At 39.5% G+C, this 15,764-nt stretch overlaps 2 protein-coding genes across 2 annotated transcripts; one reads left to right on the top strand and one right to left on the bottom strand.

The window, feature by feature from the left end:
• The first annotated feature begins 83 nt into the window (after nucleotides 1-83).
• On the top strand, nucleotides 84-6,439 carry morn4 (MORN repeat containing 4). Its single transcript, XM_012828199.3, has 5 exons — nucleotides 84-187; nucleotides 721-819; nucleotides 3,090-3,204; nucleotides 3,317-3,426; nucleotides 3,599-6,439. Exons 2-5 carry the CDS (start codon nucleotides 753-755, stop codon nucleotides 3,745-3,747), a joined length of 441 nt encoding a protein of 146 aa, XP_012683653.2. The 5' UTR covers nucleotides 84-187; nucleotides 721-752; the 3' UTR covers nucleotides 3,748-6,439.
• A 1,836-nt stretch (nucleotides 6,440-8,275) lies between these two features.
• On the bottom strand, nucleotides 8,276-15,147 carry fas (Fas cell surface death receptor). Its single transcript, XM_042709631.1, has 9 exons — nucleotides 15,024-15,147; nucleotides 11,876-11,990; nucleotides 11,573-11,707; nucleotides 10,751-10,862; nucleotides 10,501-10,571; nucleotides 10,268-10,366; nucleotides 9,785-9,822; nucleotides 9,524-9,533; nucleotides 8,276-9,256 (listed from the first exon to the last, which is right to left on the bottom strand). The coding sequence occupies exons 1-9, from the start codon at nucleotides 15,069-15,071 to the stop codon at nucleotides 8,949-8,951; spliced, it is 936 nt and encodes a 311-aa protein (XP_042565565.1). The 5' UTR covers nucleotides 15,072-15,147; the 3' UTR covers nucleotides 8,276-8,948.
• Between the last annotated feature and the right edge of the window lie 617 nt (nucleotides 15,148-15,764).

Genomic DNA, 15,764 nt, shown 5'->3' with positions numbered 1-15,764 from the left:
AGAAAAGCATTCAATAACACATCGTGTCCTTCAGGAAGTCGCCTGCCGTGCCAGAAGAGGTGGGGTTAGTGAGAAGCTAATCAGCTGAGGCTGCTTACAGTTACAGGAATTGTCAACCGTGCAGACCGATTTGTAAATATAAAAATGGAATTTGCATGCCCGTGAGACATCAACCCTAATGTACAAGGTAAACATTTACCCGTTCCGTTTTAGCATAGATGCGAATTCAGTCATTCCAACGGATATTTCATACATGTTCTTCACATGCGAGTCGCTAGTTAATGAAATTAAATAACACTGTGGCAATACCAATACGTCCGTGTGAGATCATTTAGGCTATGTCTGGTTTAACAGATGGCTGTAATTTCAGAATGCATAGAAGCTTCTCAACTGGATGACTAACGTTCACTGGGCGGCCTTTCACCACATCTTAATAAGATATGTTGGGCTACAAGCAATGGGAGTTAATGTATTATTCATTATATGTTGCTGCTCATGACTTTGAATTAGGCTGCGGAATTTGACAGTAGCCTAAGCTTAAAATGTCATTCCATCCCTTTCTTTCTTTCAGCCACTATAGGCTTATTGTCTGTCTATAGGTATAGCTTGCAAAGTAAAATGAGACATTATTAACACCAATCAATTGGTAAACTGCTCCCATACCTCCTCCACCTAAAGGCAAATATTACACCACGTGCTTCTATCTCTGCTTCTGTCTAGGTGCATGTGTCTTCGCCAGTGCCAGAGGAGGTATGACTCTCACAAGGGGATCCTTCAGCTATTCTAGTGGAGAGGAGTACCATGGCGAGTGGAAAGAAGGCAAGATGAATTATGTCTTTCTTTTTTTCTGTTATTTGTCAGTAACTTTAAACAGAGACTGTTGGCTGTGAGAGATATGGTTAACATTACACCCAGAGACTGTTAATGAGTGGCACTGAACCTTTGCATGTTTAAGACAAAACGGTTAAGCGTTTTATTCATCACAGTATATGCAAACACTATACCATACCAACTATGTTCATTTTAGCTTTCTTCTCCTTAAAGTGAGTGACTTTACCTCTGAGAACATTGGTTTTTGACTGGACCTTTAAATCTGTTAGAATTACAGCTATAGGTATTTAGGGATAATCTGGCCTTGAATACCAGAGGGGGGTGGGGTTTTAGGGATGACAGCGCCACGGCAACTAAAAGCCAGGGCAGTTCTCTTAAAACAGTATGTTAGTCGGTATGTTTCTCACTTCTATAAGTGAGACAAAGAAATTAGTGAAAATATTATTTTAAGATTGCATCTGTTTGCTCTGTGTTACGTTATCTAACTGTTTCAAAGGACTGTAGCCATTCAGTTAACAGATCAAAGGAAACCACACAGAGCCTGTGTAATTAAGACATCATGAGTTAATCCTCTAACAACTCAAGACATGACCCGGCTGTGACAAAAGTCTCATTTTGTAAAGGGAAAAGAAAACGGTGATGGATGAAATCTCGAACTACCGTAAGAAATCAAATAAAGGAAAAGGGGCAATGTTTCATGGGCTCACCTCATTCTCACCCGTATCAGTATTTAGTATTTTAATTGTTGACAACCTAGGCTATCAGAGTAGGGGAAATGAATGTTCATGTATGCCGTAAATGTTTGCATCATGTACAGCGGCCATCATTTTGTATATTGCCTTGTATAGTATCGTTTGGGTCATATTGTGGTCTTGTCTCAGTTGGGTATCTTTACAGTGCATTACAAACATAGATGCATTGTGTGCATACTGCATGTTTTTTGTAGGTAATACATCTGTTCATGATCCCTTCAGAATACAGAGAATGAGTGTGCATGCTAATGAACACATGCTATTATTTGTTAGCTATCAGTAAAAAATTAAAAAAAACTTGAAAAGTGGGTTATGAAGTGTTATACTAAGTGTATAATATCTATAATGTTACTGTGACTGATATATAAATAAACTATAACTATACAGAATTCTATGGCAGTTATTCTAACCCCTTTACATACATGCGAGAATTCTGGAGGTTAAAATAGTTCGACGTCAGCTGCGAATTACAAGGTAAAATCTAGAATTCACAGAGACTTGCATAAAGACTCAAGCTCGCCAGACATGTCAGGAACATATGGAAAATTATGATGCGCATTAACTCAGATTCTGCCTTGAAATGAAGAGTGTGCTTTACATAAATGCAATCAAAAATAAAGGCAAAATGTTTAAGAGTGAAAAACAATAAAAGATCAAAAAGAATGTAATTAAAAGAAAATGCAAAGTACATGAAATAGAATAAAACATAGTGGAAGTAGCCCCGGCCAGGAGTCATGTGACACATACTCCTTATGTTAATCTTTGGTTGTCACTCAAAAGGTAGGCTGCAGCTAAAGTGGACCATTTTGGATGTACTGGGTTGCAAAGGATCCTTCTGAGGACTTATACTGGATTTTTGAGACAGTCCTCTTGGTTTGCCTGGAAGAGTGTGAATGACAGGTTCATCCACCTACTTGGCATAAGTACTTTATCCCCAACCATGTCAATCATTTGGGCAGGCCTTCATGCCTTATTCTCTATTGTTTTATTTCTTTTAGGAATTGCTGGAAATGCTTCAAGAATAGTGAAAATATCAATGGGAGTACTATAACAGATTTTTTATGTCATGACGTAAATCAACATAGTGTGAGCAAAGACGCGTGGCTAGTGTAGGACAACAAATGATATATCAGAGCTCAGAATTCTCAAATAGAGGGTTGCATTTCTCAAACCGTATGCTGTGGAGCTTCACAAATGAGACCGATTTCTCTGACACAGCTGCCTGGGATGCAGCCGACCCGCTGAGACATGACCTTTATCTGTTTGTAGCACAAAATCAGTTTAACGACTATAACCAACTCAGATTTGTCTTGCATTAATAGCTGAACCATTTTTTGTTGTTGTTGTTGTTGGTGGTTGTTTGATTTTACAATTTCATTGAAAATGGTGGTTGACAGTAAAGGTTACTGTACGTCGCTTGGAACAAAAGCATCTGAATAAGGGTAAATGTAAGAGCAATGTCACATTGATGTTTGATTTTGTCACATTTGTGTTTCTAATCTAAAGGGAGGCGTCATGGGCTAGGACAGCTGAAATTTGCTGATGGGACCTGCTATAAGGGGCAGTTTGAAAATGGCTTGTTCCACGGATGTGGTGTTCTTGTGTTCCCCGACGGATCCAGGTATGCTTGCCTCTTCATTTAGCATTTTCCTCTGATCATTGCTATAGGTTGTATGTTCACGGTTTCTCACTTGATTATCTGACAACAACTCAGCACCTTCTTTCGACCATAGGTACGAGGGAGATTTTGTTCAAGGCAAATTCCAGGGTGTGGGAATCTTCAATCGTTTTGACGGGATGACATTTGAGGGAGAATTTAAAAGTGGACGCGTGGAAGGACACGGTAATCCTTCATTACAACTGAAAACATCAGTTCAGTGCCAAGATTATTTGCTCTGTTGTCTTTGTCACATCAAATCTGATCACCTTGTGTTGTCCTTGTGTTGTCCTTGTGTTGTCCTTGTGTTGTCCTTGTGTTGTCCTTGTGTTGTCCTTGTGCCACTGCTTGGTTGTAGGTCTGCTGACGTTCCCTGACGGAACACACGGAGTGCCACGGAACGAGGGCTTGTTCGAGAACAACAAGCTTCTGAAGCGGGAAAAGTGTCAGGCGGTGGTGCAGAGAGCGCAGGGCTCGGCCGCCAAGGCCCACGGCCTCTCGGTATGACCAAAGGAGCCACAGTGCACTCCGGCCCGGCTAGCCCTCAGGGATGGGCGACAGGGTTCACATCACCTCTCTCTTGCCCACGTGGGTTCAGTTTCACATTTGCCTTGGCCTCATTACTGATGCTGAACCTGAGTGGCTCACACCACCCACTCTTGCCTTTAGTTGGGCAACACTGTCCCGTCTTTGCTGCTCAGTCTTGGCTCGATCCATTGCTGCTGTATTCCATATTAGGAGTGGATCACCAAAATACTTAGTTTCCAGTTCCAATGAGTGATCAGACTAACAACTTGTTATCAGCCCAGAGGTTCAAAGGCACGGAGTGGTAAATATTCTCCTTCACTGTATCTGTCTGCACCCATGATGGAAGAACATCTTCAGCTGATCAGCTGATGTACTTATGGCAATTACTGAATTCACTACCACATAGACTGATCGTAATGTTGCCATTAATTAAAACAATCTATTCCGAACAACAAATGTTGTTCAAATTGAGCAATTTCAAACTCATCTAGAAACTCATCTATTCAGCTTTGAATATCTCTAATTTGAATGTGAGCAAGGATTTTGTGCTGAGCAGACTGTTGCTCCGAACAAATTTCAGTGAGCCACTCCTATGTTAACCTCACATGCAAATAGGCATGTCTGTTATCTTACAACCCCTTATCCATTTCCTGTTTCAACAACAGACACTACATAGCAAGTTGCTTAGTGGTGAAGAATGACATGTTTTTAACCGTTGAACTTATTTCAGGGGTGAAAAGGGGTGACCTTGGCCTATACACTTGGGCTCTGTGGACAAGTTTGTATTCTGTCACCTTTTTTATTATCTGTCTTTGCCTTCACGTTGCCTTTCAGAAAGGAATCAGTGAATACTGTAGAGTATATACAGTAACAGTTGTTCGATGAAAATGAATGAAAAGCTGTATGAGATATTCCTTTTTTTCCTCACGACAAAGGCAAGCATTTTTTACAGCTGCTCAATACACAAAACTAAGTGTACTTTAATGTATTTTAAACATTCAGTATCCTATGGCTTGCTCTTAAATCATTCAGTCTTACAATGTCATTTTGTGTGACTCATGTCTAGGATTTGTGTGATTTTTTTTGCCTGCTGGTAAAAAAAAATGGGGTGTGTGGAAATAGTTGCCACTATTTAGGTCCTAATCATAAAATACATTCAGTTCAGTGGCAACTGGTTTTGCTAGCTGTGTGTTGTTATAGGCTAGCATCTCACAAAAGTCTTTCTTGGTAAATCATCGACCTTTTCAAAGCAGTTCACATCTATTGCATGGGCTGCCCACAGCTCCATATTACATTGTGTGTATTTCAGCCAGTACAGGCTTCAAATTATATGAAGTACTAAGAACTGGTCCACATTTTCTGTCCTTGAAATCCCGAAATCCTGAAATCAGTGGAGCAGTTTGAAATAAAGAAGAGGGAAACTATTATATGTTCAGATAGAATGTAACATTGCAGCGCTGGTTTTCTAGTCCCACTTAATTTACTCTGTTCCTTAGAGAAACATTCATAGAAGGTTTTCCCCACGACACACATACAATATAAATAGCTCTATCACCTGTCACTATTATGCTCATCCAATCAAGAAAATACCCTGTGCGTCAATCATGTGTTTTTCCCAAAGCAGCTCTGGGAAGACCACAAAGAGGATGGGCTATACTTTCAAAATGGCTAACCCCCAGGGACAATGCTGACTACGCCTTTGATATGTCTGGAAGGAGAGCTAAATAAGAGTGCGCAAAATAATCAGTTCAGTCAAGTGTCTAGTCAGTTTGGGAACAGAATAAGAATCTTCTGGTGATTTAAAGACAGTGAGTGGGTAGAATCGGAGAGCGGTGCCCATTTTCACACTACACTACATTACACAACAGTGACTAGTTGCCTTACTGATTCTCTAGTGAAAGAAAACTGTTCAGTGGTCCCAGGATCACATGTTATGTATTTAGGATTCAGTCATATACATATACTGTACATACATAAACCATGTTAAAGGTCACACCACACAGAAAAGAAAAAATGTATTCATTTTATTCATATGTATTGTTATCCATGTTCTGAGATAACCAGTTCTCTAGTTCAGAAATGAACGTCGGCATGCTGCTGCCACCTGAAAACCTTTGACAGTATGCTTATGAAATTGCTGACCTCTTAGAATTTACATTGATTTCAGATTGTTGATAGCATAAGGCAATTTCGGGTATTTGATTGGACTGTATGTATGTATTTGTTTGCTGTGTCATTCATTTGTTATGTTTGTAATATACTTACATGTAGGGAGTTGAACATAACCAGAGTGTGTATCTTACTTCAGACTTTTTCAATTCTGAGGTATCCCAATTACTCGGGCGTGGTGTGTTCATCTCAATTCCATTGGTTGTTCTAACAGAACCAGTGAAATACATTATGCACTTGAAAGGCAGCCAAAGGTCTTGTGAAGCACTGGCAATATTGAACCCTGTAGTGTTTCTGAAAGTGCTATTATTCCTGCTTTCCTCCACTGTTTGACGATGATCACCTTAGAGCCACCAATGCTCTCAAGAAGTATACACTCAAATATACTGAACTCTCCATTGTGTGACAGTGACGTGTTAAATAAACTTTCATTGCATAGCCTACAGTTTGTATGCAATGAACTTGACTGGAAAAAGTACCAGAAATAAATCCTGTTTTGATATATAAGCTTACTCAGGTGCAACAGTATCAGATACAAGCACCACATACACTTCATTAAACATGTCACGTGTTCCGAGCCTGTTGTGTTTGCATTTCCCAATACATCCTGGCACCCAATCAAGCCATTTACACACCAGGTGCCACACTAAAACCCAAGGCCAATTAGCATACCACGCTTGACTGGGGTCGTCTTTAAGTAGACACAACAAAACCAGGCAAGATACTGCATTGAGACCAGCTTAAAGTAGACACAGGTAAACCAGGCAAGATACTGCATTGAGACCAGCTTAAAGTAGACACAGGTTAACCAGGCAAGATACTGCATTGAGACGAGCAAAGAAACAAGAACTGCTATTTCATTCCACTGAATGACATATTTCACAACACAGTTGATAATAAAAAGCCTTTTAGTTATATTGAATTCCTCTTGTCTTTATAGCAGTGTAGGTGCACGGCACATACAGGTTTGGAAGCCATAAAATAGTATGTCTGTGTAGACTGTTTACATATAATTTTCTCCCATATTCCTTCTCAGTCATAATGTATAAATAGCTTTTGTGGCATATGCCTGGACTTTCACCTTGAGAGGGAGGCGCGTTACCATGGCAACCACTTTCAGTTCTCTCCAAGCGAATTTACATGCAGGTTGATTATTCACAGCGTACTTCTATGGTTCTTTTCTGCGGAAGCAAAGGGCTGTCATTCACAAGCCTCATACAGCTCTGGTGTAAAAAAAAAAAAAAGTGATAATTGTGAAGAATAACTGCTTCGTATAACTTGTGTGGAACGTGTCGTTTCATCATGAATCATGATCTCTGCCTTTGTCAAACTAGCTCCTCTTTCATTCCTCTGTTTTACAGCTGTTCACATGCTCCTTGATTTATACAACAATCTCCACCACAAATGAATTTGATAGGGAGCTGTCCTTTTTTTTTTAAAAAAAAAGCTGTTGTTTTCAAATAGTCATTGCACAAGTTATACAGTGACATCTAAGGCTCAACTGCCTGTCAAGCAGGTTAAAATCTACTAAAACATGTAATTCAATATACCACAATGGCACAAGTTAACAGATGAGGTATGATCAGCTATTCTTGTTCAGATGGGAAGATAGCAGTGCCGTTGTGTGGTCTGACTGTAGTACTGCAAGGACTGTTTCACTGGCACTTTGGAAATCTTCAAAAATTCCTCCAAACAAATTCCCCCAGTGAAGTCGGTTTACGGAGACAATGCTGCATATGTCTTCAGCACATCATGTTGTCGGTGGTGTTAACCACCAAAGCTAAATTCAACAAGAGCATTATTAGTATCATATTCAGTTGTTATCAGTCTTCACCTAAGTTGGATTATGCTGTACTTGTGGTGATGAAGTAGTTCCTGAGGCAAAGTGTTAAACCTGTTAAACATGTTAAACCCAGAATGTGGAGAGGGGGGCCAAACCACCAACAACATGATGGGCTGAAGACAAATGCAGCATTGCCTCCGAAACTGACTTCACTGGGGGAATTTGTGTGGGGGATTTTTTAGGATTTCCAAAGTGCTTAAGTAAATGATCAAGCATTTCTGCCCATAATTGTGGTGGTGAAGCAATCTCTGAAGCAAAGTGTTAATCTGTTAAAGAATGTGGAGAGGGTGGCAATGATGGGCAGATATACATCATCATCTACTGAGGGAGGCTACTACTTAAACAGCCTGAAGTAATAATACTCACAACAACGCAATACAAACACGGCATGGGATATAGGGTTGCACTGGCGCTGCACTGGTGCTTGTAGGTGCAAGGATTAGGATTTTTTAATTCCACAGAAAGAGATATAAATACAATGCAAGGCCACACATATTTATTATAAAATGTAATTACTTTATTCATAGCTAGAAGTACCTAAAATGTACTGCTCTTTAATCCAGTACTTCACTGTCCAGGGATGGTTTTATATACGTATCATCACAAACAGTAATACTCTTAGACTGATGCATCAAGTCACTTAGGTACAATCATTTTTTTCCACTGGCCCACTGCTTGAGATTGCCCAGAAGGGCAGGGCATGTGTGGGGATTGTCAAAAGTGTGTGGGTGGGAATGCCAATAGAAACACACAGACAGACATTTTCAGAGGTATCAGTACACAACGTAAAACGTAGAAGAGAAAGGCCTTTCATCACAGCTTACTGACATATACATTCTTTTTTTTGGGGGGGGGGGGGGGGGGGCTTTTTGCCTTTAATCAGACAGGATAGTGAAGGTTTGACAAGAAATGAGAGGAGGTGGGGAGTGGGATCGGGATATGACTGCGGGTCGGAATCGAACCCGGGTCCCCGTGGGCGTTCAAGCCCGTTCATGGTCGGGGCTGCTGCCTGCGCCACAGTGCCCCCGACATTTACATTTTTGAATGTTGGCCTAGCGTGTACATCCCAAACATATAAAGAACACAACCCTATTTGTATGACTGCTGGCCAACACCACTCTGCATAAAGAATCAACAATACGTTCAATTCATATGTGACTGGAATCTCTCAGACACCATCTATTAGACTCCTTTTTTCCCTGATGACACGTTCAATCTCTTCAGCCTTCCGGTTCAGCTTACACTTGCGTAGTGTTTTAAAGAAGGTCTCACTGGCTTGGTTCAGACCTTGTTCTTCAATCCATGCATTGAGGAGGCTTCTTACTTGCTGCTCTTCATCACCAGGATTGTTTTGCTTGTGTCGTTCCACCAGGACTGATTTCATTCCAGTTTCGAGGGCAACCTTCTCCATGTCTTTCCAAGACAGATGCTCAACAATATCAGTGACGTGTGGTTTTAAGTCTCCTGTGTAAACTGCTGTAAATTGATTTAATATATAGTTTATAAACAAAAGAAGGATTCCCAAAGTAGTTAAAGAGGAAAGTTATCAACGACACATAACCCACATGTAGCCTTGGCTATCAAAAGAAGGGGACTTGTACAGGCTACCAAATGATGAAAGACATGTTATAACAAAACTGTAGAACAATAGAGCTGAATGACTTTCACATATTATAGCCTAGCACTTATAAACTACAAAGAAACGATGGAGAAGCAGAGAGGGAATGATATGAATTTACATACCTCTTAGCGGCTAAGGATAAAAAGATGTGGGGTATAAGTCAGTAATGGTAATATGACACTCAGTTAACAACAGTGAAATGAATATACAAATCACAAATATCATATAACAGACTTTAATTACCTTATCTTGCACTGCACTACAAAATACATACAGATATTCACCTACTATATACAGACGCACATATTTTCTGCTGTCAGTGTGGACAGTTCCACCATGAAACCACAAGATGGCCATGAAAGGCTATGTTTAAAGGTACTTACCTCTTGAGATCCTGTGTCTGGTGTCTCTCTCGGTTTTGCTGTAACATGGAAAATGACACCATCTGATTTGAATGAGTAAATCTGAATTTCATTGCTAAATCTAAAATTTAAAATGAGATGCTTTCCCCCACAGTGGTCAAACCCAACCACTCTTCCCATCTAGAAATCCAGAATGTTGTAGAATTTACCACACAGAATAATTTAGTTAAATCTTTAGGTATTCAAGGCTATTAGATTTAGATCTAAAAGTACATGACAAACCCGTGTCCTTTACACCTAGTTCACTGATTTTGACAATCGATGTTGCCATAGCAACACGTGACTCATATTTTACTGCCCGTAACCCCTCCCCGACAAGATGAGTGATATACTGTATGACACCACCTCCAAAAAATGAACATGGTTTTCCTATTTCTATAGACTAAGACAGAGGAACCAGCTAGCAGTGCCTATAATGCCATATTTCTGTGACATGGTGCTCACCTGAGTTTTTCTTTCTCCTCCATAGAAAGGCAGCAGCACCAGCAAGAACAAGCAAACAAACAACGACTCCTATTACAATACCAGTGGTGTTCTTTGTCCCTGCAAAAAATAGTGCACACTTTATCAACATGGTCACTCACTGCTGTGAAAGAATGAATAGCCAAACTCTACTTTATGTTAGTCTGAAAGTCTTGTGTGTTGTGGGCTTTAGTTTATAAAATAAGCTCCAGCACCTTCATCAGGTTCCTCACAGACAGTGTTGTTCCTGGTGTTGCATGTTGTCTTCACTTTCTTCCCTTCACACCTGCAGTGAGTTAAATAAAATCACTTACTGCATATCCTAATATAAAGCGTCACTGCGGTTCTACCATTCTATTCATGCATTCTTGCATAATTCCAAAACCTATGATTAACAATACTGAGCAAATCTTAGCACTAATGTCAATCTATGATTCAGTTTTCAGATTAAGCATTAATACTCACAGGTCACAGGGAAGACATGCCATACAATTGTCCTCTACACAGTAGTGTTTATCCCGGCATCCACACACAACATTGGTTGTGACTGTGCAGTCACGTACCGCCTGAAGATTGGCTAACAAAGACAACAGCCCAACCACATCATTTAGTTTGAAGCATCCCAACCGTCCTTCTGACACAGATATTTAACAGTAGATTCTGACTTGCTATTTTGTGGGGCAGATGCTAGATACTTCATATTATTAAAGAGACGCAAGTTTGCTTGAGTGAAATGGAAGTGAGGTGGAAGGTTAAGTCACAGTGCAGGACGTTGCCTCCCGCAATGCAGATTACTCTATACTACTAAAACTCTACACTACACTACACTATACTATACTATACTATAGAGAGATATGATCAGGCACCAACCATTTTAAATAAGTCTGCACTGTTTAAGGGGTAGGGGGGTCTTACTGGGCAGATGTATGCCCACACAACGTACATGCATCACCCACAAATCTGCAAACTATTGGCAGTAAGTGCAAGCCACAGCCCTTGTGTCCGTATTGATCTTGAGATGGGACTTTACCAAGTCAAATTCCTTGTTTGTGCAAACTTACTTGGCCAATAAAACCTGATTCTGATTCTATTTCTGATTCTGATTCTGATTCTGAGATGATAATATGAGCAGAGTTGTGGAGTGACAGGTGAGATGACTGTGGGAATGTAAATCCAATATGGGCAGACACAAATAAGTATTAAAACTGTTCATGATCACTGTAAAACCAAATGTGCTCCTCACAAAACAACACATATAACTCTCATGTTAGGGGGAGTGGCAAATACCTTTATCGTTGCATCCAGTGCAAACATGACAAGTCTTAAGGGAGTTTGCCTCTGCAGTATATGTTGTTCCTGGGGCGCAGGTCTCACACTTAGAGAGGGGGTCGCTTGTGGTGCAGTGACTCTCAACATGAAAACCTAACAGCATGCACACAAAACACACACCAAAACACACACACACACACACACACACAGACATAAACACACACACACCCATTAACACACACACCAACACAAATAAAAAATGTGTTTGTCAACAGTTAGTTTGACAAGATAGATTCAAGTTTTCTCTTGATTTATGATTACCCCTGGGACATAGGCAACATGTCCTCCCATCGTAGTCATACGTCCCATATTCACACCCTTCTTGTCTTTTGGGGCGAGAGTCTCCATGTGTGAATGGCACCAAAAGGATGACCACCTGCAAAGACAAACAGATGTAATAGCGTCAGGCTGCTACTCTTAAATCAAAAACAGTACGTCCGAATCCGTCTGAATCCGTTTCCCCGCCCATCCGTAAAGAGGACAGACACCGACGCAGAAGTATAATTTGACCTTAAGAATGGTTTGGAAGTTGTACATTCACAATGGAAATGTGGGTGCTGGGAGAAAGCTACAGACCAATGTGATATCCAGTTAACACATTACAATCATCGAAAATGTCATTAACATGATTCACTATGTAGGCTAAAAAGTTTTAAGTAACACGAAAATTCTTTACCATCCTTTGTAAGGTATGCAACTTATGAACGTGTAATATATTCACTTGAGAGAAAAGAAATGCCCTGTTTTTCACCTGTTTTTACTATTTCATTAATTCAGAAAAACAAAAAATTCAGAAAAACAGCTCTGCTCTCATTAGGCTACTTGAGAGCTCGATGCCATGGAAACAAACATGTCCCGCCTGTTTAGTTTAATCCAGTTTTATTCTGGTTTGGGTTTGAGACATTGGGAGATGCTCATGTCTTTAAGTAATATGGTGTTGTTATTATTTTTTGCACAGGCAACTCAGAACTTTGCAGTTGTTCAGACAGAAAGCTCTTTCTGATCCGCTGGACATTGTTTCTCCAGGATCAGTTGAACCGATACGGCAGGGACATTCTAAAACGCTTAACATGAAATGGCTTATAGCTTAATGTCCAATGATCAACGATCACCAAATTTCTCGTCGACATCTCGTCATAAACACATCCACCTGTGAACATTTTGTAATGATTATGGACGATATCTTATTACACTTTTCCATTAAGGAAAAGACTTAACTTAATGTTCCAAAATAGGATTCACAAGGAATAGTTAGGACTACGTTAAGCCATTGCTGCCCATTGCTGGTCTCTCAGAAATTCTGACAGTAGACAGCATTGATTAGGCGCAGATTCAACACTTCACAGAATTCCCGATTTACAAATGACATTTCACACAAATACACGCGCAAAGTATGATGTATTTTTACAAATTATAAAGTATGTAGTTACAAATAGACATTACTTTGTACAAATCATAGTCTATTAATTGAAATGACAACTTATTAGTCACAAGTGAGGGGTTCTGTATTTGTTTAAAGAAAAAAACACATTTGTAAATCATTGCATATTTGTGAATCATGGTCTGTGCATTTACAAATAATTTGAAGACATTTTTTCCCTCCTTAGGTAGGTTTGGGCAAAGAGTAACACTCCTTGCCTACTCTAGTTTTGGTGTCTGTGAGGAGAAATCCTGACCACCCTTGTATTGATTGGCTGCCTGATGAAGTAAATGACATTGACGAGCGATTCGCATCCTATAGCTCATGAAATTCATTGTCAATGCAATGTAAGTCCGAAGATAGGAAGGTTTTAATGGTCTTATACTTAATAGCCTAACTTGCCTTTGCGTTCAAGTATTTGCATGATAAACACAGAATTGCAGAAATTGCAGAAAGAAAAGTGAATCAGGCCATGGGACGACTCCAAAATGACAAATTTACATTCCCTTCATCAATGAACCTGCAACTGCATATTTGTATTATTCATGACAACCATATAGGCTACATTGGATTGTATAGACCTCCTCTGCCATGGGTTGAAATACTTCAGAGGTTCCTGTCAAGGGGGGAAGAGCTGACTTTTAGCCTTAATGAATTGTGCCTACAATAATTAATGTTTAATGCATTTTAAATAATGTAATTTAGCAATAATAATGCAGAAAGGTATATTTTAAATGTAGGCACCACTAGGCCTATACTGAGAATCAATAATGGCAATTTGGTTTAGTTTCTTCACTGTAAATAAACCAGGACTGACATACATTATGCTGTTGGTTTGGAGACTCAGTTGGAGAATGATCAGTCAAGGAACAGGCTTTATTCTTGCAATGATGTGAGGTGTAATTTCTCATCGCTACCATATTATGCATCATACTTGGATGTTATATACGATATCATTGTTCTATGAGATGTGCTTACAAGAAATGCTAAGCCATAGTTTAATCTTACCTCTATGTCCATTAATTACTTGGGTCAGGGGTCATAGCAATAATTTGCACACAAATGAACATATCAGGAAATAAAAATGAACTTGTTTGCTGAATTTGAGAACTCTGGCTGGTTGTGTGCTACCTAGAAATGAAAAAATGCCATGCCATTCCAAGGACATGCTACAGTGTCTGAGATTGTGTGAGTTGTGATTTTACATGCATTGTAAAATTGCATAATAGCTGGATGTTAAAGAAGCACTACGGAGTTTTGGTTTAACACTTGTGAGGTAGAGATACCTACCTATAAAACCTTGCAAACACCACCAACAGTGCATGTGGCCTAGATAGAGGCATAGAGTTTGCTAACATGCTAACTGGTGTCTTTTGAGAATATTGTTGACAATGATTGGCTTTCCTTAGTTTTTTATGAGGTGTTACGACCCAAGCCAAATACATACATAGTGCATAGTGGGAATGACATGTCTTCACATGACCGTATTTCATCAGAAAACAATTTCAAGTACGTGCAATTTCGAGTGACACACCTACTTCTCAGAGCTCTAAAAAAACTCCCACTCCCCTAAAATAATGTCCCGAGTTCAGGTGTATTCTCCTACTCGAAGGTCGGAACCATAGTCATATGTATTATATATGTCTATGGTCGGAACCTTTCCTACTTCCCAGCAGCTCATGAACAGACCAGTCCAACGGGTATTCAGGCATATCGAAACTGAAAGTATTTTGACCGTTCTTAGCGAACGAGTTGTTTTATTTATTTTTATTTCTGTTTTCGTTGGCTAATAAGACGTTGCTGGCGTTTGTTTAGAAATGTTAACTACAGACAAGTCTGTACAAAGCCTATTCACAAAAATAAAAAGAGAAACGAGCCACTGCAAAACTTTCCGCTCAAAAGGTTATGTTATGCTAACGTTGGCCCACTTCAGACATAAACCAACTAAAAAAATGATAATGAGGTCAGCAGCTTATAAAATGTACTCACCATTAGGCCTATGAAGAAAATCCGAAGCCATATACCACTTCTAAACATTGCAGGAGAGTATAGTTAGCTTGGACACACACTCCCTGAAGTCTTCCTCTTTCAACTCGTCTTCGAGTTTTGTTCCATCAGTCTTCTGCGCACGCTCAAAGAGTGACATTTCACCAGAGATTGTTTTCTGCCATGTGAATGTCACTTGACGAGTTAACATATTTCCATTAGTGTCAAGTGCGTGTTTTTCTGTATGAAACTTGAATTCATCAGAATAAATAGAAACATGGGAAAAGTTTGTTTGACTAAGTATGCAATGTAATGTTCAACTAAGTTTAACAGAGCGTCTGTTAACATCTTCATATGGACATGGGTATAGGCCTACCAGACATAATGGGTATTTCTGTATTCAAATAAAAACGGTTAAACCTATTCTATTAACAAACGTAAAAAATAAGTTGTCTTGTCCTAACAAAGACTAAATCAGCCTATATTTTTTTTAAACGGGAGTAGGAGTTTGTTAGTACAGTATGCAGTACAAGACCTTGACCAGCAGGTGTCAGTGTCTGTGTTGATATATATTCAAATATTACACAATTCCTGTACAAATTTGTCCAATTCTTTTTTTCTAACTTCCAACGTTCTTAACAGAAAATACTGACTTTAATACAAATGACAAAATTATGTAAATTATCCATGATATTTATTGAGCCATACAGAACCCACAGAGTGTTGTTATTCACTTTCTGGCAC

Source organism: Clupea harengus, chromosome 13, assembly GCF_900700415.2.
Source record: "Clupea harengus chromosome 13, Ch_v2.0.2, whole genome shotgun sequence".
Classification (NCBI taxonomy): Eukaryota; Metazoa; Chordata; class Actinopteri; order Clupeiformes; family Clupeidae; genus Clupea; species Clupea harengus.
The sequence above is the reverse complement of the archived record's forward strand: the minus strand, read 5'-3'. Positions and strand labels throughout refer to the sequence as shown.

Excerpts from the sequence above, each read along its gene's own strand:
- fas (XM_042709631.1), bottom strand. The coding sequence starts at position 15,071 with ATGTTTAGAAGTGGTATATGGCTTCGGATTTTCTTCATAGGCCTAATG. Across the intron at positions 11,991-15,023 it reads TTTTCTTCATAGGCCTAATG|GTGGTCATCCTTTTGGTGCC; the intron begins GTGAGTACATTT and ends TTGTCTTTGCAG. Across the intron at positions 10,572-10,750 it reads GCATGTCTTCCCTGTGACCT|GTGTGAAGGGAAGAAAGTGA; the intron begins GTGAGTATTAAT and ends AACTCACTGCAG.
- morn4 (XM_012828199.3), top strand. The coding sequence starts at position 753 with ATGACTCTCACAAGGGGATCCTTCAGCTATTCTAGTGGAGAGGAGTAC. Across the intron at positions 820-3,089 it reads CCATGGCGAGTGGAAAGAAG|GGAGGCGTCATGGGCTAGGA; the intron begins GCAAGATGAATT and ends TCTAATCTAAAG. Across the intron at positions 3,205-3,316 it reads GTGTTCCCCGACGGATCCAG|GTACGAGGGAGATTTTGTTC; the intron begins GTATGCTTGCCT and ends TTTCGACCATAG.